General features: G+C 35.8%; 1 protein-coding gene across 7 annotated transcripts in view; it reads left to right on the forward strand.

Moving 5' to 3' along the window:
- Positions 1 to 27656, forward strand: part of UTRN (utrophin) — a 562884-nt gene that overhangs the window by 207921 nt on the left and 327307 nt on the right. For all 7 annotated transcript variants that reach the window (XM_019029674.4, XM_063707928.1, XM_063707930.1 and 4 more), the window contains exons 34-40: positions 11150 to 11329; positions 14132 to 14260; positions 14863 to 15033; positions 16440 to 16598; positions 17020 to 17157; positions 22183 to 22374; positions 23470 to 23642. In XM_019029674.4, the coding sequence (XP_018885219.3) occupies positions 11150 to 11329; positions 14132 to 14260; positions 14863 to 15033; positions 16440 to 16598; positions 17020 to 17157; positions 22183 to 22374; positions 23470 to 23642 (1142 nt within the window). The remainder of the gene's footprint in view (positions 1 to 11149; positions 11330 to 14131; positions 14261 to 14862; positions 15034 to 16439; positions 16599 to 17019; positions 17158 to 22182; positions 22375 to 23469; positions 23643 to 27656) is intronic.

The raw sequence follows: 27656 nt of genomic DNA on the forward strand, positions 1-27656 counted from the left end.
TTATGGCCTTGCGTACCCAATGTTTAGCCCCCACTTGTAAGCGAGAACGTGGTAATTGGTTTCCCATTCCTGCATTAATTCACTTAGGATAATGGCCTCCAGCTGCAACCATGTTGCTGCAAAGGACATGATTTCATTCTTTTTTATGGTTGTATGGTACTCCATGGTGTATATGTATCACATTTTCTTTATCCAATCCACCATTGATGAGCACCTAGGTTGATGACATGTCCTTGCTCTTGTGAATAGTGCTGATGAACATATGAGTGCATGTGTCTTTTTGGTAGAACAGTTTATTTTCCTTTGCCTATATACCCAGTAATCAGATTTCTGGGTCAGTAATCAGAATTCTGTTTGAAGTTCTTTGAGAAATTTCTAAACTGCTTTCCACAGAGGCTGAACTAATTTACATTCCCACCAACAGTATAAAAGTGTTCCTTTTTCTCTGCAACCTTGTCAACATCTGTTATTTTTTGACTTTTTAATAATAGCCATTCTAAATGGTGTGAGATGGTATCTCATTGTGGTTTCAATTTGCATTTCTCTAATGTTAGTGATGTTGAGCATTTTTTCGTGTGTTGTTGGCTGCTAGTATGTCCTTTGTGAAGTGTCTGTTCATTTTATTTGCCCACTTTTTAATGCGGTTATTTGTAAAACAGCTCTTTTAATAAGATATTTTTATCTTGATTCCAAAAGCATTACATTCATGGATCATCAAGGCCTTTATAGGTATTATGTTTATATAGTACTTAAAAGCCTAATTCACCACCTTTAAAATCAATGACACATATTTACAGAGTGTTTACAAAGAATTGTGCTGAGTTTAATTCTTCTTTAATAACATTTTAAAACCAATAAGTAATCTTTCTATTGCAAACTTTCAGATGTAAAGAACTTAGGAATAGAATTTTAAAAAATCAATACAAGAGTTTTCTTTAACCCTGTACTTTGAAATCACGGAGATTAGAAAGTTGATTTGCTGGTTCTGGCTTCTGCAGTAGAGAAAGAATTGAATGGAACATAAGTGGTTCTTTTAACAAGGCGTTCTGTTTTCCTAAATCTCTTTCCTGAGAAAGAAGCGAGTATACTAGTGGGAAATGCTGAATATAAATGATCAATACTGTGACTGATGTTTATGTAAAGCCACAAGTATCAGTTTGACACCCTCTACAGCTCTACACGTTTGCTGTGGGCCTTGAGGAGAAGGTGCTGAGAGGTTGTGGGGCGACACAACTCCTGCTTATTTTGAATGCTCTGTGGAGATGACAGCTGGGAGAAAGTTAAGATAGTAGACACTGGAAAGACTATTCTCAGTTTAGAAAAAAGCTCAGGAAAAGCGTGATCATGCCATGAGCAGTGTGAGTGTAAAGGAAGTGAAGAAAGGAATGTATGAGGGAAATGAGCATTGCAAGTCATCGGTGTGTTGTGGATGAATGCAAAACAAAGGCACCAAACTTTATTTTTGTTAATTTAAGTTTTTCAAGGACATATTATCATCCTCGTGCAGTATACTTTGAAAATCATTACTTTTTAAATTAGTAACATAAGTAATAGAAGCTATTTGAATGAAATTTGCCTAGTGTAATACAAAAAAAACAGGAGCAAAAATCACCTATAATCAAACAATGCTATTATTTTTTTCATTTTTTTGAGCACATTTCGATGTGCACATGCAAAAGCATATATTTAAAAATAAATTTTGTTGTAACTAGTATTTATTGACCTTCTTTTAAAAACTTACATCTTTGGCATTTTTCTTTACCTATACTTGTTTTTATATAGCATATTAGAGATATGCATAGTATTTCATTCTTAATTTTTTTATTTTCTCATTTCTCTATTCATGTCCATTTAAATTATTACCATTTTCATTATTATAGATAACGCTATGGTGAATATACTAAACCATATCATACATTCATAATTATTTCCTGAGGATAAATTCTTAACCCTAAAAGTATCGATCAAGGGACAGGAATATATCCATTTTTAAGTCTTATACATATTATGCAATTGTTCTTCAGAAATAGTGCACCTACCACATGCGAAGGAGAATTTCTACTTGACATCATGTTTTGGTTATTTAATTAGAACATTTTTGAAAAGTTTATAGGTCTTCTGTAGCGCTGTTAAAAATACCGCTTTTTCCTCTAATTCTGACCATTTTTTATCACCAAATTGGTCTTTTAATTTGGAGCTTTTTATCTGTTCTGATTATCAATGCTTAGTGAGTTGTGTTTGATTGCAAACAAATTTTTTTATTACTGTAGCTTCCTTTTTTGTTTTTTTAAGTTTTATTTTTTTTTTGAAAAAAAGTAAATCCTTCTGAATATTTTTTAATGAACAAAATCCATCTTTTTCTTCATTATTTCTGCCTTTAGTGCTTAGAAAGACCACCTCTACTCCAGGTTCATTTAATTATTCACTTTTTTTTTTCTACTAGCTTTTTTCCTTTTTTTTAATTGTTATACTTTAAGTTCTGGGATACACGTGCAGAACGTGCAGGTTTGTTACATAGGTATACACGTGCCATGGTCATTTGCCGCACTCATCAACCCGTCATCTACATTAGGTATTTCTCCTAATGCTACCCCTCCCCTAGCCCCCCAGCCCCCAACAGGACCCAGTGTGTGATGTTACCCTCCCTGTGTCCATGTGTTCTCATTGTTCAGTTCCCACTTATGAGTGAGAATATGTGGTGTTTGGTTTTCTGTTCCTGTGTTAGTTTACTGAGAATGATGGTTTCCAACTTCATCCGAGTCCCTGCAAAGGACATGAACTCACAGTTTTAATAGCTACATAGTATTCCACAGTATATATGTGCCACATTTTCTTTATCCAGTCTAACATTGATGGGCATTTGGGTTGATTCCAAGTCTTTGCTATTGTGAATAGTGCTGCAATAAACATATGTGGGCATGTCTTTAGAGTAGAATGATTTATAATCCTTTGAGTATATACCCAGTAATGGGATTTCTGGGTCAAATGATATTTCTGGTTCTAGATCCTTGAGGAATCACCTCTTCCATAATGGCTGAAATAATTTACAGTCCCACCAACGGTGTAAAAGCATTCCTATTTCTCCACATCCACTCCAGCATCTGTTGTTTCCTGATTTTTTAATAATCGCCATTCTACCTGGTGTGAGATGGTATCTCATTGTAGTTTTGATTTGCATTTCTGTAATGACCAGTGATGATGAGCTTTTTTTCATATGTTTGTTGGCCACATAAATGTCTTCTTTTGAGAAGTGCCTGTTCATATCCTTCACCTACTTTTTGATGGAGTTGTTTGTTTTTTTCTTGTAAGTTTGTTGAAGTTCCTTGTAGATTCAGGATATTAGCCCTTTGTCAGATGGATAGATTGCAAAAACTTTCTCCCAGTCTAGAGACCTAGAGGTTGCCTGTTCACTATGATGGTACTTTCTTTTGCTCTGCAGAAGCTCTTTAGTTTATAGATCTTATTTGTCAATTTTGGCTTTTGTTGCCATTGCTTTTGGTGTTTTAATCATGAAGTCTTTGCCCATGCCAGTGTCCTGAATGGTATTGCCTAGGTTTTCTTCTAGGGTTTTTATGGTTTTAGGTCTTACGTTTAAGTCTTTAATCCATCTTGAGTTAATTTTTGTATAAGGTGTAAGGAAGGGGTCCAGTTTCAGTTTTCTGCATATGGCTAGCCTGTTTTGCCAACACCATTTATTAAATAGGGAATCCTTTCCCTATTGCTTGTTTTTGTCAGGTTTGTCAAAGATCAGTTAGTTATAGATGTGTGGTGTTATTTCTGAGGCCTCTGTTCTGTTCCATTGGTCTATATATCTGTTTTGGTACCAGTACCATGCTGTTTTGGTTACTGTAGCCTGATAGTGTAGTTTGAAGTCAGCTGGATGCCTCCAGCTTTGTTCTTTTTGCTTAGGATTTTCTTGGCTATATGGGCTCTTTTTGGTTCCATATGAAATTTAAAGTGTTTTTTTTCTAATTCTGTGAAGAAAGTCAATGGTAGCTTGATGGGAATAGCATTGAATCTAAAAATTACTTTGAGCAGTATGGCCATTTTCACAATATTGATTCTTCCTATCCATGAGCATGGAATGTTTTTCCATTTGTTTGTATCCTCTCTTATTTCATTGAGCAGTGGTTTGTAGTTCTCCTTGAAGAGCTCCTTCACATCCCTTGTAAGTTGTATTCCCAGCTATTTAATTCTCTTTGCAGCAATTGTGAATGGGAGTTCACTCATGATTTGGCTCTCTATTATTGGTGTATAGGAATGCTTGTGATTTTTTGCACATTGATTTTGTATCCTGAGACTTTGCTGAAATTGCTTATCAGTTTAAGGAGTTTTTGGGCTGAGACTGTGGGGTTTTCTAAATATACAATTATGTCATCTGCAAACAGAGACAATTTGACTTCTTCTCTTCCTATTTGAATATGCTTTATTTCTTTCTCTTTCCTGATTGCCCTGGCCAGAACTTCCAATACTATATTGAATAGGAGTGGTGAGAGAGGGCATCCTTGTCTTGTGCCAGTTTTCAAAAGGAATGCTTTCAGCTTTTGCCCATTCTATATGATATTGGCTGTGGGTTTGTCATAAATAGCTCTTATTATTTTGAGATATGTTCAATTAATACCAGTTTATTAAGTGTTTTTTAGCATGAAGGGGTGTTGAATTTTATCAAAGGCCTTTTCTGCATCTATCGAGATAATCATGTGGTTTGTGTCATTGGTTCTGCTTATGTGATGGATTACGTTTATTGATTTGTGTATGGATTACATTTATTGATTTGCATTGAACTAGCCTTGCATCCCAGGGATGAAGCCGACTTGATCATGGTGGATACACTTTTTGATATGCTGCTGGATTCAGTTTGCCAGCATTTTATTGAGGATTATCGCATTGATGTTCATCAGGGATATTGGCCTGAAATTTTCTTTTTTTTGTTTTGTCTCTGCCAGGTTTTGTTATCAGAATGATGCTGGCCTCATAAAATGAGTTAGGGAGGAGTCCCTCTTTTTCTATTGTTTGGAATAGTTTCAGAAGGAATGGTACCAGCTCCTCTTAGTACCTCTGGTAGAGTTCAGCTGTGAATCCATCTGGTCCTGGGCTTTTGTTGGTTGGTAGGCTATTAATTATTGCCCCAATTTCAGAACTTGTTGTTGGTCTATTCAGGGATTCAACTTCTTCCTGGTTTAGTCTTATGAGGGTGTATGTGTCCTGGAATTTACCCATTTCTTCTACATTTTCTAGTTCATTTTTGTAGAGGTGCTTATAGTATCTTCTGATGGTAGTTTGTATTTCTGTGGGATCATTGGTGATATCCCCTTTATCTTTTTCTTGTGTGTGACTATTTGATTCTTCTCTCTTTTCTTCTTTATTAGTCTGGCTAGTGGCTTATCTATTTTATTAATCTTTTCAGAAAACCAGCTCCTGGGTTCATTGATTTTTTTGATGGGTTTTCGTGTCTCTATTTCCTTTAGTTCTGCTCTGCTCTTAGTTATTTCTGTCTTCTGCTAGCTTTTGAATTTGTTTGCTCTTGCTTCTCTAGTTCTTTTAATTAGGGTGTTGATTTTAGATCTTTCCTGCTTTCTCATGTGGGCAGTTAGTGCTATAAATTTCCCTCTAAACACTGCTTTAGCTGTGTCCCAGAGATTCTGTTATGTTTTGTCTTTGTTCCCATTGGTTTCAAAGAACTTATTTACTTCTGCCTTAATTTTGTTATTTACCCAGAAGTCATTCAGGAGCAGGTTGTGCAGCTTCCTTGTAGTTGTGCGGTTTTGAGTGAGTTTCTTAATCCTGAGTTCTAATTTGATTGCACTGTGGTCTGAGAGACTGTTTGTTACGATTTCTGTTCTTTTGCATTTGCTGAGGAGTGTTTTACTTCCAATTACGTGGTCAATTTTAGAATAAGTGCTATGTGGTGCTGAGAAGAATGTATATTCTGTTGATTTGGGGTGGAGAGTTCTGTATATGTCTATTAGGTCCACTTGGCCCAGAGCTGAGTTCAAGTTCTGAATATCCTTGTTAATTTTCCGCCTCACTGATCTGTCTAATATTGCCAGTTGGGCGTTAAAGTCTCCCCCTATTATTGTGTGGAAGTCTAAGTCTCTTTGTAGGTCTCTAAGAACTTGCTTTATGAATATGGGTCCTCCTGTATTGGGTGCATATATATTTAGGATAGTTAGCTCTTCTTGTTGCATTGATCACTTTACCATTATGTTATGCCCTTGTTTGTCTTTTTTGATCTTTGTTGGTTTAAAGTCTGTTTTATCAGAGACTAGGATTGCAACCCCCACATTTTTTTTTTTTTTTTGCTTTCCATTTGTTTGGTAAATATTCCTCTATCCCTTTATTTTGAGTCTATGTGTGTCTTTGCACAAGAGATGGGTCTTCTGAATACAGCACACTGATGGGTCTTAGCTGTTTATCCAGTTTGCCAGTCTGTGTCTTTTAATTGGGGCATTTAGCCCACTTACATTTAAGGTTAATATTGTTATGTATGAATTTGATCCTGTCATTATGATGTTATCTGGTTATTTTGCCCATTAGTTGATGCAGTTTCTTCATAGTGTCCATGGTCTTTACATTTTGGTATGTTTTTGCAGTGGCTGGAACTGGTTTTTCATTTCCGTATTTAGTGCTTCCTTTGGGAGTTCTTGTAAGGCAGGCCTCATGGTGACAGAATATCTCAGCATTTGCTTGTCTGTAAAGGACTTTATTTCTCCTTTGCTTGTGAAGCTTAGTTCATCTGGATATGAAATTCTGGGTTGAAAATTCTTTTCTTTAAGAATGTTGAATATTGGCCCCCATTCTCTTCTGGCTTGTAGGTTTTCTGCAAAGAGATCTGCATTAGTCTGATGGGCTTCTCTTTGTGGGTAACCTGACCTTTCTCTCTGGCTGCCCTTAACATTTTTTCCTTCATTTCAACCTTGGTGAATCTGACGATTATATGTCTTGGGGTTGCTCTTCTTGAGGAGGAGTATCTTTGTGGCATTCTCTGTATTTCCTAAAGTTGAATGTTGGCCTGTCTTGCTAGGTTCGGGGAGTTCTCTTGCATAATATCTTGAGGTGTGTTTTCCAACTTTGTTCCATTTTCCTTGTCACTTTTGGGTACACCAATCAAATGTAGGTTTGGTCTTTTCACATAGTCTCTTATTTCTTGGAGGCTTTGTTTGTTCATTTTCATTCTTTTTTCTCTAATCTTATCTTCACACTTTATTTTATTAAGTTGATCTTCAATCTCTGATATGCTTTCTTCTGCTTGATCGATTCAGCTATTGATACTTGTGTATGCCTCATGAAGTTTTCGTGCTGTGTTTTCAGCTTCATCAGGTCATTTATGTTCTTCTCTAAATTGGTTAGTCTAGTTAGCAGTTTCTGTAACCTTTTTTTCAAGGTTCTTAGCTTCCTTGCATTGGGTTAGAACTTGCTCCTTTAGCTTGGAGGAGTTTGTTATTACCCACTTTCTGAAGCCTACTTCTGTCAATTCATCAAACTCATTCTCCATCCGGTTTCGTTCCCTTGCTAGCAAGGAGTTCTGATTCTTTGGAGGAGAAGAGACATCCTGGTTTTTGGAATTTACAGCATTTTTGCACTGGTTTTTCCTCATCTTCGTGGATTTATCTACCTTTGATCTTTGATGTTGGTGACCTTCGAACGGGGTTTTTGCATGGTCCTTCTTTTTGCTGATGTTAATGTTGTTGCTTTTTGTTTGTTAGTTTTCCTTCTAACAGGCCCCTCTGCTGCAGGTCTGCTGGAGTTTGCTGGAGGTCCACCCCAGACCTGTTTGCCTGGGTATCAGCAGGGGAAGCTGCAGAATAGCAAAGATTGCTCCCTGCTCCTTCCTCTGGAAGCTTCGTTCCAGAGGGGCACTCGCCAGATACCAGCTAGAGCTCTCCTATATTAGGTGTCTGTTGACCCCTGCTGGGAGGTGTCTCCCAGTCAGGAGGCACAGGGGTCAGGGACCCACTTGAGGAGGCAGTCTGTCCCTTAGCAGAGTTCGAGCTCTGTGCTGGGAGATCCGCTGCTCTCTTCAGAGCCAGCAGGCAGGAACATTTAAGTCTGCTGAAGCTTTGCTCACAGCTGCCCTTTCCCCCAGGTGCTCCGTCCCAGGTAGATGGGAGTTTTCTCTATAAGCCCCTTGCTGGGGCTGCTGCCCTTCTTTCAGAGATGAGACAGTCTGGCTACAGTGGCTTTTCTGAGCTGTGGTGGGTTCTGCCCAGTTTGAACTTCCTGGAGGCTTTGTTTACACTGTGAGGGGAAAACTGCCTACTCAAGCCTCAGTAATGGTGGATGCCCCTCTCACCACCAAGCTCCAGCATTCCAGGTCGACTTCAGACTGCTGTCCTGGCAGCGAGAATTTCCAGCCGTTGGGTCTTAGCTTGCCGGGCTCCATGGGGATGGGATCTGCTGAGCTAGACCACTTGGCTCCCTGGCTTCAGTCTCCTTTCCAGGGGAGTGAATGGTTCTGTCTTGCTGGTGTTCCAGGCACCACTGGGGTGTGAAAAAAAAAAAAACAACAAACTCCTGCAGCTAGCTTGGTGTCTCCCCAGTCGGCTGCCCAGTTTTGTGCTTGAAACCCAGGGCCCTGGTGATGTAGGCACCCGAGGGAATCTCCGGGTCTGTAGGTTGTGAAGGCCTTGAGAAAAGTGTAGTATCTTGGCTGGATAGCACTGTACCTCACGGCACGGTCCCTCATGGCTTCCCTTGGCTAGGGGAGGGAGTTCCCCAACCCCTTGAGCTTCCCTGGTAAAGCGACACCCTCCGTGGGCTGCACCCACTGTCTAACCAGTTCCAGTGAGATGAACCAAGTACCTCTGTTGGAAATGCAGAAATCGCCTGCATTCTGTGTTGGTCTTGCTGGGAGCTGCAGACTGGAGCTGTTCCTGTTTGGCCATCTTGCCAGCCACCTCCTCTGCTAGCTCTTTTATAGTTTCATCTTTTTACCTTTAATGCATTAATCTTTCCAGAATTTATTTTGGTGTATTTCGTGAGGTAAGGCTCTAACCTTCTTTCCAAAAGGATAACCAATTATCTTAGTGCTATTGGTTGAGTAATTAACCTTGTCCCCATGGATTTGACATGCTAAGTTCATATATTCTTATTTTCCTGTTGCCTTTCGTTGTTTTCTGCTCCACTGATCTGGCCCCATGAAATGTACCAGTTTTTAGAATGTTTAGCCATGTTTTATAGTATATTTTAACTGCAGTTAATGGGTTCCCTCTCTTTATGCTTCATTTTTGGTATATATCTTATATGAACTTTAGAATTTTTGTTGTTAAATTCTTAAATTCTATTGGAAATTTTGATTTGAATTGCCTTGAATGCATACATTTGTGTAGTGCAGAATTGATATCTTTGTTATATTAATTCTATTCGGTAACATATATGTCTCATTTTTGTCCTAAATTCTTTCACATTCCTACATAATGTTTTGATTTTTTTCTTTATAAACATTATTCATATATGCACAGGAGTTTATTCCTACATATCTATTTTTATTGCTATGTAAAAATATACTTTTTGGTTTTTTTACAGAGTGCTTATTGTTGGTACATAGGTGATATTGATTTTATATATTTAATTTTTAAACATCCATGTTCATATACTCATAAATTCAATTTGTTTTTCGGCTGATTCTCACAGCTTTTTTAGGTAAAGACTCGAAGCAATGAAAAATTTGTTTCTTTTGGAACAATATGCTCTTAAGTTTCCATTTAATCTTATTTCAGAATTGAAATAATAAAGATGATATATACAAGTCACAAATTCACAGCACATTCTCTTCATTAATCAAATGAAACATCAGTATGTATTAATAACATAACCACCATCTTTTTATCATTGTCTTTTCAGATTTAAGGAACATGCAGATTTCACCACATTTTAATGTATTTGCAGTTAAAGATTATGTAAAATTATTTTCAATGCAAAGCTTAAATAAATAATATTTTCATTTCTGAATACTGTTTTTATTCCATAACTTAAATATCACTATTTTCAATGTAATCTTTTTTACTGTAAAAAAAGTATGTGTACTATTTAGATGTAATTACTTGTAGTTCATTATTTTTTATAGTTCTTAAATGCTATTCTAGTCAATCAGTACATACCCACTGAAGAAATGAAAGATTCTTATTAATAATTTCTGAGAGCATAGCTATTGGGTATCCTTTATTTTTTCCCCCCTTGCTAGAGAATAACATTGGAAAGTAGTATTTCAGTTCCGTCATAAATATACCAGTAATTGACATGGCCAAGTGAGTGTTTAAACCTGGAATCACTTGTGAATTTGTAATTGGTGTGCTTTCTAAGGTGTGATTTAATGTAGAAATATAAACTTGAGCTCCTTAAAATGATTGGTTTAAATGTTGATTTAAAAAATGGTCAGTAATAGTAGCAGTAGGGTAGATACATGCATATTGCTTTTTGATTGAAAGAGCTTTGTAGTTTTAATTGTGGAACTCATGCTCTCTCTATAATTCTGTGACTATATACTTTGCCTGGTGAAACTTACGAATGTGCCAATCACTTTATCATCATACCATCCAGAGTGTTATCTTTGCACTTATGACAGTTGTAAGACCAAAGCTTAGACTTGCTGTTCTCTTGTGAGTTACTTACATGAAATGTTTTTTTGTAATGTTTATTCAGCATATTATATGTGAAATCACCCAGCTGTAAGATGTTATCCTTGCAAGTACCTATAGTACACATCGATAGTTTCCTCTGGTAATCTAGGAGATAAATTCATTGTGAATTTTTTTAAGTTGTGAGTTCTAGGATCCTTCTGCTTTGCCAGCTTGTAGTTACTGAAAATGAAATTGAGCCTTTACATTTAGAGTGATGATGAAGGTAATTGGCATTCATATGTAATAAATGGATTTATATTTAAATAAATGAAATAATTGCTTTCCCACAGCTGAGTGTGTTACACTCATTGGTATTTGTTGAATTACACATTTTGTTTTCCATTTGGAACTTAAGAATTCTCACTATGTTAATAAGTTTGGGAATTTTGTAAACTTTGACATTGTAAATTATATAGGCAGTCATGGACTACTTTGTATATGTGGCAGAAAAGTTTTTAATAATTTAAGGTTGTATATACTTTTATAATATTCTGAAGCATCAAGTAGGTCTTGGTGTTTTTATTTTCTAGAATGTTCTGAAGGATCTGGAAAAGAGAAAAGCTGATTTAAATACCATCACAGAGAGTAGTGCTGCCCTGCAAAACTTGATTGAGGGCAGTGAGCCTATTTTAGAAGAGAGGCTCTGCGTCCTTAACGCTGGCTGGAGCCGAGTTCGTACCTGGACTGAAGATTGGTGCAATACCTTGATGGTATGTCTCAGGAAAAAGTTAATGATGAAATCTTCTCCTCTCTTCTAGTCATTTTTTAAATGAATACAACTTTGATTAAATTTCAAATCCTGTTTACTGGGTGTCACAGTGATGTTTTGCTTGTGAATTAATTTCATTAGACTAGGTTTTATTTTTTCTTTGGAAAGGTAATAACTAGAAAGAATTCACAGTGTTTCTAAATATTCATGATCTGCATGGAATGAGGTACTTTCTTAGTTTAGTAAATGCACCTTATTTGTTTCATTTTAATGATTTCATATTGTATTTGATTTTCATACTATCAGAAGCTATTTTTATATAAAATCTTCATAGTGTTTGAATAATGGCATACTGGTTAAGAGCACAGGCTCTAGCATCTGACAGCCTATAAAAATTTTCACTACTAGCTTGGTAACACTGGTAAAGTTACTTAAACATTCTCTAAACCTCAGTTGTTTAATTTGTAAAATGGACATTATTATATCTATCTCATACTGTTTTGCAATGATTGATTATGAGCCTTAAACATGTAGTGCTCTTAAATAACTATATGCAAAACAACCAATTTTAGATTTTGCTATGATTATAATTATTAAATATTGTATATGTGTTAGTCTTTGGTTATGCCACTACTCTGTAAATTTGCATCTCGTGGAAATAGTTACCATTTAATTTTTATATGGTTTTATGTTCCTATGATACTAATTGTGAATATATGGCCACCCCACCCTCCCCTGCTGAGGAAGGCATTGTCATTTATAATTTTTTTTTTAATTCTGAAATACCTGAGATAGGACTTTTATCAAATTTATAGAATTACTAGGTAATGGATAGAGACGTAAAAAATACATTATCGTGTGTTTGAATATTTATTTAAATTCCTCAGGATGTGTAGGGCAGTGAAGAGCATGGGCTTTGCTCTTGATCTCTAACAGATTTATATCCACAGTCCATGACTTATTATCTGTTTAACTTTAGCTAAGTTACTTAATGTTACTAAGCTTAAATTTCCATATATACAGAATGAGAACAAAAGTATATACCTAACAGAGTTGTTAAATATTGAATATAATAGTGAATATGAGATTCTTGGCACATAGAATATGCTCATTAAATATTTTATGTATTAATTTTTAATTACTAGCTTTATTTCACATTCTTATGGCCCTTATTTCTGTATTCTTCAGTCTACACCTTTCAAACTCTCCATTCAAGCAGTATCTTTCTAGTGCTGTTAGAACATTTGATTTACCTGCTTAATAGGGGTAAACAAGTCTGGCACTCATCAGTTCTTCCTACTTAGAATCCAGATCACTGTTGATATTTTCTCATATCATTTATTAGTTCACATTTTCTTTTTTAAAAAATGTTTATTTTAAGTTCAGGGGTACAAGGGCAAGTTTGTTTTATTTTTATATTGTTTATTTGTTCACTTTTTTTTTTTTTTTCTGAGGCTGGGTGTCAGTCTGTCACCCATGCTGGAGTGCAGTGGTATGGTCATGGGTCACTGCAACTTCGTCCTCCCCAGGCTCAGGTGATCCTTCCACCTCAGCCTTGAGAGTAGCTGGGGCTACAGGCATGTGCCACCACACCCGGTTAATTTTTGTATTTTTTGTAGAGAGGGGGTTTCACCATGTTGTCCAGGCTGGTCTTGAATTCCTGAGGTCAAGTGATCCTCCCATCAGGGCCTCCCAAAGTACTGGATTACAGGCGTGAGCCACCACACCCAGCCTACATTTTCTTTTTTCAGCTATGTTTCATATTATAGATTAATGATTTCTTTCTTTGTAAAAACTTTTACTGTCTAAGCGTTTTCCAGTTTCTTTTATCCCACAAAATATAATTGCTAAAGGTTAATTTCATCATAAGTCTCGTTACCCTTTTTGGTCACACTCTAACTTCTTGCCTTAGATTAACTGTTTTTCCCAGTCATAATCTGCTTAACTCTTGCTTCTGTTTTCAAATCTGTTCTGTCAAGCACATTTCATGTCCTGCTTCAGTACATCTTGCTGTGGTCTGTGCCAGATGTAATATTAAGGGCTGGTGATACTGAGGTAAGGAGACAAAGGCACTGTCCTTTGAGCAGAGCATACAGAATCTTTTTCAATTCATATTTTCATCATTTTAAAAAATTATTCCTTAAATGAGTTTTTTAAAAATATGGGCCAGGTGCGGTGGTGCACACCTGTAATCCCAGCACTTTGGGAGGCTGAGGAAGGTGGATCACAAGGTCAAGAGATCAAGACCATCCTGGCCAACATGGTGAAACCCCGTCTCTACTAAAAATACAAAACTTAGCTGGGTGTGGTGGTGCACGCCTGCAGTCCCAGCTACTCGGGAGACTGAGGCAGGAGAATCACTTGAACCTGGGAGGTGGAGGTTGCAGTGAGCTGAGATTGCGCCACTCTACTCCAGGCTGGCGACAGAGCAAGACTCCATCTCAAAAGAAAAAAAAAAAAAAGATTGGAGAGGGCAAATCAGATCAGTTGTAATATAAGAATAAGGAATAAGAGATGAACTTGCATTGAAATTGAAAAAGAAACTTTCACCTTTTATTCTACTTCAACTTTTTATTGTGCTGAGGTCTAAATCAAATAAATTTAAAAAGTGTGAAGCACCATAGATGTGCATTTTTAGGAATAAGATGATTTATTCACTGAAGAAGAGCTCTGCAGGAAGGTGAAAGCTCTTCTTTAAATTCATGGTAGAGTTTGCTCTTTGAAGGTCTTTTAAATCTCTTTTAAGATTATCATCTTAAATATTTCATATGGTTATGTAAGCATTTTATTAATTCCTTTGTAGAACCATCAGAACCAGCTAGAAATATTTGATGGAAACGTGGCTCACATAAGTACCTGGCTTTATCAAGCTGAAGCTCTATTGGATGAAATTGAAAAGAAACCAACAAGTAAACAGGAAGAAATTGTGAAGGTAGCAAACATAGACATCAGTAACACTTTTGGGAGTGGAATGTTTTGTTGTCATGTTTTCTCTTGTGGAATGCTCTAAGTTACTTAGCTCTCATTCCTCCCAAGCATTAGATTCATTAACATTTATTTTGATGGGAGAAACTGAGACAATAAGAGACAAAATAAGAGACGAACTTGAAATTGAAAGACTTGTAAGAGATTTCAGCACAATCAACCAGAGTAAGAGCTATTCACATAAGATGACAATGAGTCTTGCTGACTTTTGTATTCTCCATTGAGTGCTGCTTACTTCTGTATTCTCCAGTGAGTCTTATTTACTTTTGTATTCTCCAATGAGTCTGTCTTTCTGTACTCTCCAGTGAGTCTTACATACTTTTGTATTCTCCAGCGAGTCTTACTTCTGTATTTTCCAATAAGAATTACTTACCTCTGTGTTCTCCAATGAGTCCTATGTGAACAGCTCTCACCTGGTTGATTATGCTGAAATCTCTTACTGGGGATCCCAGATATTTATTTAAACTACCTTTCATTCTGTATAAGCATCACACTCATGTTTGGGTTTGATTTTTCCCATGAGATAATTTTGTGTTTTCTTATAATTAGCGTTTAGTATCTGAGCTGGATGATGCCAACCTCCAGGTTGAAAATGTCCGCGATCAAGCCCTTATTTTGATGAATGCCCGTGGAAGCTCAAGCAGGGAGCTTATAGAACCAAAGTTAGCTGAGCTGAATAGGAACTTTGAAAAGGTGTCTCAACATATCAAAAGTGCCAAAGTGAGTAATTAAGCTTTTAGAGTAAACCATTTTTCCTATGGGTATGTATCTAAATGATAGTCATACAGTACATACATCAACAATTTTGTTTTATTATTTTAATTTTATTGTTTTCTCTCTCTGTCACCAAGGCTGGAGTGCAGTGGCATGAGCTCACTGCAACCTACGCCTTCTGGGTGCAAGCTATTCTCCTGCCTCAGCCACCCAAGTAGCTGGGATTACCGGCAACTGCCACCACACCCAGCTAATTTTTGTGTTTTTTTTAGGAGAGATAGGGTTTCACCATCTTGGCCAGGCTGGTCTTGAGCTGCTGACCTCAAGTGATCTACCCGCCTTGGCCTCCCAAAGTGCTGGAATTACAGGTGTGAGCTGCTGCACCCGGCCAACAATTTTTAAATTAAAATGTTTTTAATCACTTTTTCTTTGAATGGAGCATTTGTCCGTATTTATTTGTGATTGTGCATATGAAGGAGAGAAAACAAGCAATTAGTATTGAAGAAAATAACCTATTTGAGAAAAGGTTTCAAAGACTCAGTCAAAGGTTAGAATTGGTTATGAAATGATGAAACTAATTCCCAAGCTAGGGATGAATATTAAACCCTTTATTTTATGGTCACACTCTATATATGTGTTCACATTGCACACACCACAGAACTTGTTTTTTTTGTTTTACGTGACGACAAATCTAAAAGTTACAGATAATTTCACAGTTTAATCCTAATGTAGGAAAGTACTACCTGATTTTATAAATTTAATAAAGAGCTTTAGACATTTAATTAACAGGGTAATAAATAGCATCTTTATGAGAGAGTGCTAGTTTTCCCACACTTAGCCAACCCCAGATGGTATTTATCTGCATTTAGTTTTATTAAAATTGTTTTATTGAGTTTTAGTTAAACAAATATAAAATTTTTCTACGTAGATGTTATCTGAAAAGATGACATTGAGAAATATGCACTTCTTTGACGTTTGTGTATGAAAATCCAAGGGGAATTCTACTGGGAAACTTAACTGGGAGACATTCTGTGAGGTGTCCCTGCCCTGGGGGCTGGGTGGCTGTTCTTCGTTTCTGTGGCCATGGTAAGGATAGTTTCTGGATCACGGCCATAGTTTCCTGCTATGCTCGCATGTGGTCTCCAAATCCACACCACAACACTCTGGGCAGCCACAATGAATTGCAATACTACGTCACATCCCTGGCTAGAGTTTGGAGAAAACGGGTCATTCAGAGAAGTCTGAATTGGTAAAATCATTGCCATATAAATGAATGAAACAAAAGTTAGCTGAGCTGAATAGGAAGGTCAGTTAAAAAAGTGTTAATTTCTCTCTTGACACCCCATCTCTCTGATTAATGATGGAAAGTCAAATTAAAAATCTATTTTCAGAGAATTCTTTTCCTTCTACAGTTGCTAATTGCTCAGGAACCATTATACCAATGTTTGGTCACCAATGAAACATTTGAAACTGGTGTGCCTTTCTCTGACTTGGAAAAATTAGAAAATGACATAGAAAATATGTTAAAATTTGTGGAAAAACACTTGGAATCCAGTGATGAAGATGAAAAGGTTGGTTCAAGGAGATTTCAAAACCATGGTGTTCTCATTTTTCTTCTCTATTAATTTTATTTTTACATCAAGATGTTTGCCCATGTAATCTGTCAAACATGATGAAACAGATTCAAATGTGATTTTTTGATGTGTGTCAATGTAAGAGTCACATGATTCATGTGCTTAAAAAGAAAATAGACTCAGTTTCTGAACTAGACATAATCCTTAGTATTATCTAATGTTTGCTAAACTCTCTCTGAGATATTTTATCTTCAAATATAAAATATATTTAAAAAACATAAACTTTTTGATCGTTCAGGTTAACATATCTTGATGTACACTATACTAAGTAGGTTAGTTTTCCTCCTTTGGAGTTGATAGGAAGTGACCTTATGCATTTTTCTTTTGAGTCATTTTTTTTTTCCTTTTAAAAATTTAGATGGATGAGGAGAGAGCCCAGATTGAGGAAGTTCTACAAAGAGGAGAAGAAATGTTACATCAACCTATGGAAGATAATAAAAAAGAAAAGATCCGTTTGCAATTATTACTTTTGCATACTAGATACAACAAAATTAAGGTATTATGATTGGAGAGTCTCTGTTGCATTTAAATACCTTACTTAACTCTTGCCATTCAGATGTGTGATGCTGCATCACAGATGCTTTAAAACACACCAGTTGGAATATCATCTCCTCCTTTCTAGTGTATGTTACTAGATGTGTTCATATTTTTGGATGGTGCAGAACTCAAAATGGAAATGTAAAACCTTATTATTGGCCATCTCTTTTGGATTTCTGATTATGTTATCAAACCTAAAAGAGATCTATCTATTTCAGAAGTGGCTTCCTCCAATTCCATATTTTATTTGTGAAGGTCTTGTCTATGTCAAAAAAAAATTTCTAGTTTAAAAATAACTCAGTTTGTGAAAGTGATGTAATATGATTTATATTCTAGTAAAGATTCACTACCAGCTCCCTTTTTATTTCTTTATATTTTTCTTTTTTTTTAAAGATGGGGTCTCACTATGTTGCCCAGGCTGATCTTGAACTCCTAGGCTCAAGTGATCCTCCTATGTCAGGTGTGTGGGCCACCATATCCAGCTCCAGCTCTTTTTTAAACGGCAATCTTTCTAGCTGCATTTTAAGTGTGCTGTTGTTCCCTGGGGTCCGTTCTTTGGTAGTTCCTTCTAGAACGATTTTTATTTGATGACTTTGGAAATTAAGTAGATCGATTATGCTACTGTATTTTTACTGTACCTTTTCTATGTTTAGATATGTTTAGATACATAAATACTTCCAACTGTGTTTCAGAATTGCCTATAGTATTCAGTACAATAACGTGCTGTAAAGTTTTAGCCTAGGAGCAATTGACTATACCACACAGCCTAAGTGTGCAGGAGGCTGCACCATCTAGGTTTGTGTAAGGGCACTCTATGATGTTTGTATGACAATGAAATAACCTAGAGACACATTTCTCAGAACATGTCCCTGTTATTAAGCAATGCATGCCTATACTTTAAAAACTAGCCATTCTCTCAAGGCTGAAGCCTCAACATCCTTCTTAACTATTTCTTGTTCCTCACATATCTTCTCACATCACACTGAGTAGGCATTAAAACTGTTGAGACTGCTTGAAGCAACATAGAGGTTTGAACGTGAAGTTAGATATTGCTCTACCAGCTGCTTGTTTTATGACCATCAGAAAGTGACTTAGCTTATTTTACTTCACTATCCTTTCCATAATTTAGACTAATGATTTTCTCCCATGATATTATATCCCATGGACATATTCTTATGTCTGTTTTTTCTCACTCTAGCATGTCCTTTGTATCTTCCTCACAGTTATTCTCCCCAAAGTCATGGCTGATCATGTCATTCCTTCATCGAAGAAACTGTTTAGGAAAATATTGCGAAATACAGAAAAAGCTTTAAATGCAAGGTCTGTCAATATAACGACATACAAAGTCTTCAGTCTGATCCCTGGCTCCTTATATCTTTGATGTGCTGTCACTTCCCATGTAGTACAGCTATGCTGGTTTTTCTTTACATTTTCCTAAACACATCATGTGCCTTAGCACATCTGGGAACTTATTAATTTTATTCCCATTCCCTAGAGTGAGTTTTGTCTTTTTAGGTTAGCTGAAAAATGCATTATCTTTTAAGACTCAGCTCCATTTTTATTTCTAACTTCTGTCAGATTATATTATAGTTCTCTGCTTTATTGTGACTTTTTAAAGTATCTTTCTTCCCTAATGCTTCTCCAAGTTCAGGCAATATCTTTTTCATCTTTGGGTCCGAAATCAGAAATTATTACTGGCACAAAATAGAAATAAGTTTTAAGCTTTTAATACGTAAATAAATTTGTTTGTTAAAAGTACTAATATGTACTATACAAGCTAATTTCATTCTGGCTTTACTAACATTGGTAGGTGAACTGTGTTACAAACTTCAAATCTATAGTTTTCAAACTTATATGATTCTTAAGTGTGAACATGAGAATTACTGTGGGGAGCTTTAAAAAAACTACAGTGCCCAAATCTAATTCCTGAAACAGGTAAATCAGAATCTCTCAGGACCTAGGTGTGGGCATTTACAAAAACAAAACACAAAACATTTGTAGATGATTTTAATGTACAATTAGGATTGAGAAGCACTAGTTTACAGGACTCATTGTCTTACCTGAAATATATGTTAAGTGACCTTTTCCAATTTGTTTACTAGAGTATTACTGTTTTTAAATTATGTATGAGCACTTTATAAAGATATTAACCACTTGCCATAATTGCTATAAAATATTATCTTATTGATATTTATCTTCTAATTATTTTATCTTTAAGATATAACCATTTAAAATTTTTGTTTAGCCACAGGTGACTATGTTTTCCCTTAGTGATTTTTCAGGGGTTTCTGTTTTGGGATCTAAAAAGTTTTTATCCTCCAGAAAGTTGATGAATATTCAATTCTGTTTAGTTCCAGGTTTTTCCTATGGTTTGATAAAAACAAAACTTAGAAATTTAATAAAACACTCACTTAAAAATCTCTTTAATCTTTGTTATATGATGTGAGCTACGTCATGTAACACTGTCTCATTTAAGTACTGACCTCTAGTATATTTGTGTTTCTGTGTCCTAGGAGAATTCTTTAAAAATAAAATTGTCCATAAGTAAAGTCTCGGTCAGATCTCGAGGACATTTTTTTAGTCCTAGGGCATTTTGATTGATCACTCTCTTGGGGGAAAAAAATCTGTTTTGGGAATACAGAAAGCACATGTTTAAGTCTTGAATGGCCTTGCTGCTTCTGCAAGAGTGGGAAGGCTCAGAAAAATCCTGGATTGTCCTTATAGTCTGAAAAGAAAAAGAGGCAGTCTTAATGAATGTGAATTTTTTAAACTTGGAACTTTATGATACCTGCTAACCTCCCTAGTTTATTCTAAAGCTTCAGGTACATGTGGTCTTGCAGAATGACAATCCGTTATGTAACTGAAGAAGCAGCACAGGAATTCCAGTCTTGTAGTAGTAGCTGAGGTATAAAAGTGGCTCCCAACATTTACCTAATGGAGCAGATTAAAAAACAAATGTGGCATGTATTATCTAGTGGTGCTAAATGAGGAAAGTACTACAGAGGTAAATGTCCCTACAAGCATAATAAAGTAGTTGGATGTCTGGAGTTTTTTGGTCTTTTGGAAAACAGATGACCTTTCAGCAAAATCTTGGTTAATGGATGGGAAGCCAAGAAGGAAAACGGGTCCCAGTTTCCTCTTTTACTTTTTCGACATGATTACTCAACCTAGAAATACTTTCATTGGGCTATTTTCTTTTCCTTAAAGTTAAGAGGGAGAACAATTGAGCCTAGTTTTCTGATCTTCCAAAATAAAAACACTGGCTTATTTGAAATGAAAATCCAAAAGAATTATTTTTGATTTTTTCTTTTCTTAAAAAATACTTAGCATCTTTTTATTCATAACTGGTTTCTGGGTAGACATGTTATTTATTTCAGCATTCTTTTATATTTGCTTAAAACACAGAATTTGTTTCCTTAGACATATGGGTAAATATCTAGAAATGCTTTCTGACTAAAATTTAAACTTGCGGCATTAGGATAATAAAATTAATCTTGGAGACAAGTGTAATTAGTTCTGTTGTTAAAGTCAAGAAATGTATAGACCTGCTTCTAACCTGGCTATCCAGAACCACCCTCAATTGATGAACGCAGTAGTTTAACAAATTCTAGGAGGCAATAATGCAGTCCTCTAGGTTCAACACCACGTTATCCACTCAATGATTTTAGTCATGAGTCTTGGATTCATTTAGAGATTGGATTGTAACCATTTTCAAGATCACTAACTGAATTAACATGCATTTGTGATCGTTTTACCTATCATCTTGAATTTACAGATGATTATCATTTTTTAGAAGTTCAACATAGGAGAAGTGAAAGTGTCAAGGAAGGTACCTTAATTCATGAGCAGCTGCAGTTTGGCCCTTTGCAAGTGGTAATAGATAGCACTTATTAAATTGTGGCCATCTAGGAGTAAAGGGTTTGAACTCCTGAAGGACTGGCGGTCCATCCCAGAGAGCACTTTATTGTTTAGAAAGCTCTGAGAAGAGGGCCGGGCGCGGTGGCTCATGCCTGTAATCCCAGCACTTTGGGAGGCTGAGGTCAGTTGATCACTTGAGGTTAAGAGTTCGAGGCCAGCCTGGCCAACATGGTGAAACCCCATCTCTACTAAATATATAAAAGTTAGCTGGGCATGATGGTGCATGCTTGTAATCCCAGCTACTCAGGAGGCTGAGGCAGAAGAATTGCTTGAACCTGGGAGGCAGACGGTGCAGTGAGCCGAGATCACAGCACTGCACTCCAGCCTGGGAGGCAGAGCAACACTCTGTCCCGTACCTCCCCAAAAAAATTAAAATGAAAAAGAAAGCTCTGAGAAGAGGATCCAGAAAATCTATATTAGGGCAGATGAGTAGTCCATAGAGCCTCAAGTCTGTCTAAATATGACACTTCATGATCTATTTTCTAATGTAGGATATTCCTGCTCTATAATATTATTCTCAGAGATTAAGATTACATACTGAATTACCTGGATATTATTTTAATCAAAACCCTTTGTGCATTTCATGTTGTGTTATGGAAACATGTTTGACTTGCTTATATTTTTAGCAATGAGGTCCAATTTTAAAATTGTGATATTTTTAAAAGAGTGAAATAATAATGGTATCAAAATGTTTTATTTCATACAAAACTTTATGATTGGCAGGATATTCTCATTCTTTCAACAACTCAAGAAAGGAATTATTATGTTTTTTGTTTGCTAACTGAGTTTAGATGACATAGATCTTAAAGCCTGTCAAATTAATAACATACTTGTACTGTTTAATAGCTTGCTGCAGATGAAAATTAGAGTACAGATTGTTAAGGATTTCTGTTGCAAGGTAGGTTTACAATATAAAACATTAAAACTAAGTTTTAAAAATTTGGTTCATGATATTGCATTCCTTCACACAATAGTCTTGTATTGTTATTATTCATTGTGGAGGTATTTTAAGATATATATGTGTATATATATATATATATATTTTTTTTTTTTGCTGTTTTTGTAGGCAATCCCTATTCAACAGAGGAAAGTGGGTCAACTTGCTTCTGGAATTAGATCATCACTTCTTCCTACAGATTATCTGGTTGAAATTAACAAAATTTTACTTTGCATGGATGATGTTGAATTATCGCTTAATGTTCCAGAGCTCAACACTGCTATTTACGAAGACTTCTCTTTTCAGGAAGACTCTCTGAAGGTAGACCTCTGGGCACTGTGTTTGAATGGCCACAGTTAATGTAGAAGTAGAGGAAGAAATTTGTTCTTGTGCCTACTTAGATGGTCTATATCTTTTACAATTTGTGCCAGGGGATTAATAATATGTATGACTAGTAAAGCTTTCCTATATTGTCAAAGAAAATATAATAAATTTTGAATTTTAAAAAAGTGGGTATGGATTGTTAAATGTGCACAGTTATAAATTATTTGCAACATCAGAGCCTTGTTTAAAATTAAACAGAGACATAGACCACCTTCCTGTCTTATAAACTAGATTTTCAGTTGATGTTAATTGTCGGCATTTATCAGGCAATCTATAATGGTTTAAAATTGGCCAGTTGAGGTATGGAATGGCATCTTGATTGTAAGTTAATTAAACTTTTAAATTCTAGCAAGGCATTTTCATGTAACTTGATTGCATTTATATATAAAGTCACAATAAGTTCACTGATAATATGGATTTGATAGTGCATTCCTCTCATTTAAACTAGCATTATTAGGTATTTGAAAATATCAGTATTTCCAGCTTCAAATGCCTCATTACCTATAGAGAATGTTACTGAAACTTTTCATGTGTCCTGTACAAATGCTGCTATTGTGAGGACTTTTTTTCCTGCCCTGAGTATATTATATAAATTCTAGCAAGGCATTTTCATGTAACTTGATTGCATTTGTATATAAAATCACAATAAATTCACTGATAATATGGATTTGATAGTGCATTCCTCTCATTTAAACTAACATTATTAGATATTTGAAAATATCACTATTTCCAGCTTCAAATGCCTCATTACCTATAGAGAATGTTACTGAAGCCTTTCGTGTGTCCTGTACAAATGCTACTATTGTGAGGACTTTTTTTCCTGCCTTGAGTATATTATGTAGCATATTCCACACACTTTGGTTAAAACAGAGTATCATTTAAAAAAGAAAGTTTTCAGTTTTCATGATTAACAATGATTATATCTCATTATTATTTCAAATGAGTGTTCTACAATATAAATATCTGGTCATCTGTGATTCCTTTTTTTGTTACTTTGCTGGATTTTGTTAATCTATGACAATATATTTTTAGAATATCAAAGACCAACTGGACAAACTTGGAGAGCAGATTGCAGTCATTCATGAAAAACAGCCAGATGTCATCCTTGAAGCCTCTGGACCTGAAGCCATTCAGATCAGAGATACACTTACTCAGCTGAATGCAAAATGGGACAGAATTAATAGAATGTACAGTGATCGGAAAGGGTATGTGTAAATGAAATTAATATTTAATTTAAAAAAATGCCTGCAAGTTCATGGGCATGAAGAAGATCATGTGGACACTGAGATTAAGGAGAACATGTTTCATATCCTTGTAGGATGCCCTATTATTTTTTTTTTCTTTCAAGAAGGAGTCTTGCTCTGTCACCCAGGCTGGGGTGCAGTGGCATGATCTCAGCTCACTGCAACATTTGCCTCCCAGGTTCAAGCAATTCTCCTACCTCAGCCTCCCAAGTAGCTGGGATTACAGGCGCACACCACCATGCCTGGCTAATTTTTGTATTTTTAGTAGAGATGGGGTTTCACCATGTTGGCCAGGCTGGTATTGAACTCCGGACCTCAGGCAGTCCACCTTGCCTTGGCCTCCCAAATTGCTGAGATTACAGGTGTGAGCCACTGCACCCGGCCTTATGCCCTGTTTAATAAATTGTGATGAGTATAGTTCCTTAAAGGAGGAATGTGATCATGTATAGATGACCATTTATAACATAATATCTTAATGATACGGAAGCACTTCTAATTTTTAGTGTCTAAATAGTGTCCATTCTCTTTAAAAAAAACTAAAGAAATTTTTCATTAATGTTCACTTTCTCAGCACACTTGATGATTAATGTGAGTGAAGAACAGAGGCAGCTACAGATAATTAGAATCCATGTATAATACCAAACTCTTTTTTATAGCCTTCTGTTTAAATGAATGCTTTTGAGCCTTCTTATTAGATTTTGACCAGGACTATTAATAGGTAGAAATGAAAACAGGTAAGATTTTTGCCAGTAGCTGTGGATGTGATGGAAAGGCAAATAAGTTATGAAATAACCCAGTGGAAAGTGCTGTATAAGAGGAAAGGGAGCACAGAATAATACACTCGGTAACTTGAGAGACATACGCACGAAAACTAGGCATCATGTTCCTTCTCTTTTTTTCTATTTTAGCCTACATATTTCAATGTGACTAATCCTTGAAAAGATAGCTTTTAGTGGCCTTTGGTATATTCCTTTGTATGGATTTTACAAATTTTCTCTTTGTACCTTTGGAGAACATTCTTTTACATACATCTTTATCCTTACTTATATTTCATTAGGCTTGATCATTAGATGAAGACAAATTTCTTTAAAAATAATGTCATTTTAAACCTCTGTATTATATCATCAAAATGGTTACTGTACCCCTGCCAACAGTATTTGTAAAAATATCCTTCTTTTTGAGCCCTTACTAACATTGACAGGTTTTTTTTTATTATTAAAAAAAACTTTGCCAGTTTAATAGTGATAGATTACATCTCAATTTTATTTTCATTTTTTAATTTTTAGTGCTACTAATTTTTGTACGTTAATTTTGTATCCTGAAACTTTGCTGAATTTATTTTCCAGTTCTAGGAGCTTTTTGGATGAGTCTTTAGGGTTTTCTAGGTGTATGATCATGTTACCAGCAAACAGTAACAGTTTGAGTTCCTTTTAACCAATTCGGATGCCCTTTATTTCTTTCTCTTGTCTGATTGCTCTGTCTAGGACTTCCGGTACTATGTTGAATGCAAGTGGTGAAAGTGGGCATCCTTTTCTTGTTCCAGTTCTCAGGGGGAATGCTTTCAGTTTTTCCTCATTCAGTATAATGTTGGCTATGGGCTAAAAGTCATAGATGACTTTTATTACCTGAAGGTATGTTCCTTCTATGCCAATTTTGCTGAGAATTTTAATCATAAAGGGATGCTAGATTTTGTCAAAGGCTTTTTCTGAGTCTGTTGAGGTGATCATGTGATTTTTGTTTTAATTCTGTTTATGTGGTGTATCACATTTATTGACTTGTGTATGTTAAACCATCCCTGCATCCCTAATATGAAACCCACTTGATCATGGTTTATTGTCTTTTTGATATACTATTGGATTCAGTTAGCTAGTATTTTGTTGAGGATTTTTGCATCTACATCAGGGATTTGGTCTGTAGTTTTCTATTTTGTTATGTCCTTTCCTGGTTTTGGTATTAGGATAATACTGGCTTCATGGAATGATTTAGGGAGGATTCCCTCTTTCTCTATCTTTTGGATAGTGTCAGTAGGATTGGTACCAATTCTTCTTTGAATGTCTGATAGAATTCAGCTCTGAACCCATCGGGTCCTGGGCTTTTTTTTGCTGGTAATTTTTTAATCATGATTTTAATCTTGCTGCTTGTTATTGGTCTGTTTAGAGTTTCTATTTCTTCCTGGTTTAATTTAGGAGTGTTGTATATTTCCAGGAATTTATCCATATCCTCTAGGTTTTCTAGTTTATGCATGTAAAAATGTTCATAATAGCCTTGATCTTTTGTATTTCTATGGCATCAGTTGTAATATCACCCATTTTGTTTCTGATTGAACTGATTTGGATCCTCTCTGTTTTCTTGGTTAATCTCACCAATAGTCTGTAAATTTTATTTATCTTTTCAGAGAACCAGCTTTTTGTTTCATTTTTTTTTGTATTTTTGTTTATTTGTTTCATTTTCATTTAGCTCTGCTCTGATCTTGGTTATTTTTTTTTTCTTCTGCTGGGTTTGGGTTTGGTTTGTTCTTGTTTATCTAGTTCCTTGAGGTGTGACTTTAGATTGTCTATTTGTGCTCTTTTAGACTGTTTGATGTAGGCATTTAATGCTATGCACATTCCTCTTAGTACCGCTTTTACCATATCCCAAAAGTTTTGATAGGTTGCGTCACTATTATCGTTCAGTTCAAAGAATTTTTAAATTTCCATCTTGATTTCATTGATGACCCAATGATCATTCAGGAGCAGGTTATTTCGTTTCCATATATTTGCATGGTTTTGAGGGTTCCCTTCAGACTTGATTTCCAATTTCATTCCACTGTGGCCTGAGAGAGTACTTGATGTAACTTTAGTTTTCTTAAATTTCTTGAGACTTGTTTTGTGGCTTATCACATGGTCTATCTTGGAGAATATTCCATGTGTTCATGAATAGAATATATATTCTGCAGTTGTTGCATAGAATGTTCCGTAAGTATCTGTTAAGTCCATTTGTTCTAGGGTATAGTTTAATTCCATTGTTTCTTTGTCAACTTTCTGTCTGGGTGACTTGTCTAGTGCTATCAGTGGAGTATTGAAGTCCACCACTGTTAATGTGTTGCTGTTGATTTCATTTCTTAGGTCTAGTAGTAATTGTTTTACAAACTTGGGAGCTCCAATGTTAGGTGCATATATATTTAGGATATAATTTCCTGTTGGACTAGTCTTTTTATCATTATATAATGTCCTTCTTTGTCTTTTTTAACTGCTGTTGCTTTAAAATTTATTTTGTCTGATATAAGAATAGCTACTCCTGCTTGCTTTTGGTGTCCATTTGGATGGACTGTCATTTTGCACCCCTTTGCCTTAAGTTTATGTGAGTTTTTATGTGTCAGGTGAGTCTCTTGAAGACAGCAGATACTTTGTTGGTGAATTTTTATCCATTCTTCTATTCCGTATCTTTTAAATGAAGCATTTAGGCCATTTACATTGAATGTTATTATTGAGATATGAGGTACTATTCTATTTATCATGATATTTGTTGCCTCAATACCTTGGTTTTTTTTTTTTCATTTTGTTATTGTTAATAGGTTCTTTGAGATCTATGCTTTATTGTTGTTGTTGTTGACAGGTCTTGTTCTGTCACCCAGGCTGGAGTGCAGTGGCATGATCTCGGCTTACTGCAACCTCTGCCTCTCAGGTTCAAGCAGTTCTCTGCCTCAGCCTCCCGTGTAGCTGGGGCTACAGGTGCCCACCACCATGCCCGGCTAATTTTTTTTGTATTTTTTAGTACAGATGGGGTTTCACTGTGTTGGCCAGGCTGACCTCAAACTCCTGACCTCAGGTGATCCATCTGCCTCGGCCTCCGAAAGTGCTGGGATTACAGACGTGAGCCACCACACCTGGCCAAGATTTATACTTCAAGAAGATTCTATTTTGTTGTATTTCTAGGATTTGTTTCAAGACTTAGAGCTCCTTTTAGCAATTCTTGTAGTGCTGGCTTGATAGCAGC

Source organism: Gorilla gorilla, chromosome 5 (genome assembly GCF_029281585.2).
Source record: "Gorilla gorilla gorilla isolate KB3781 chromosome 5, NHGRI_mGorGor1-v2.1_pri, whole genome shotgun sequence".
Lineage (NCBI taxonomy): Eukaryota > Metazoa > Chordata > Mammalia > Primates > Hominidae > Gorilla > Gorilla gorilla.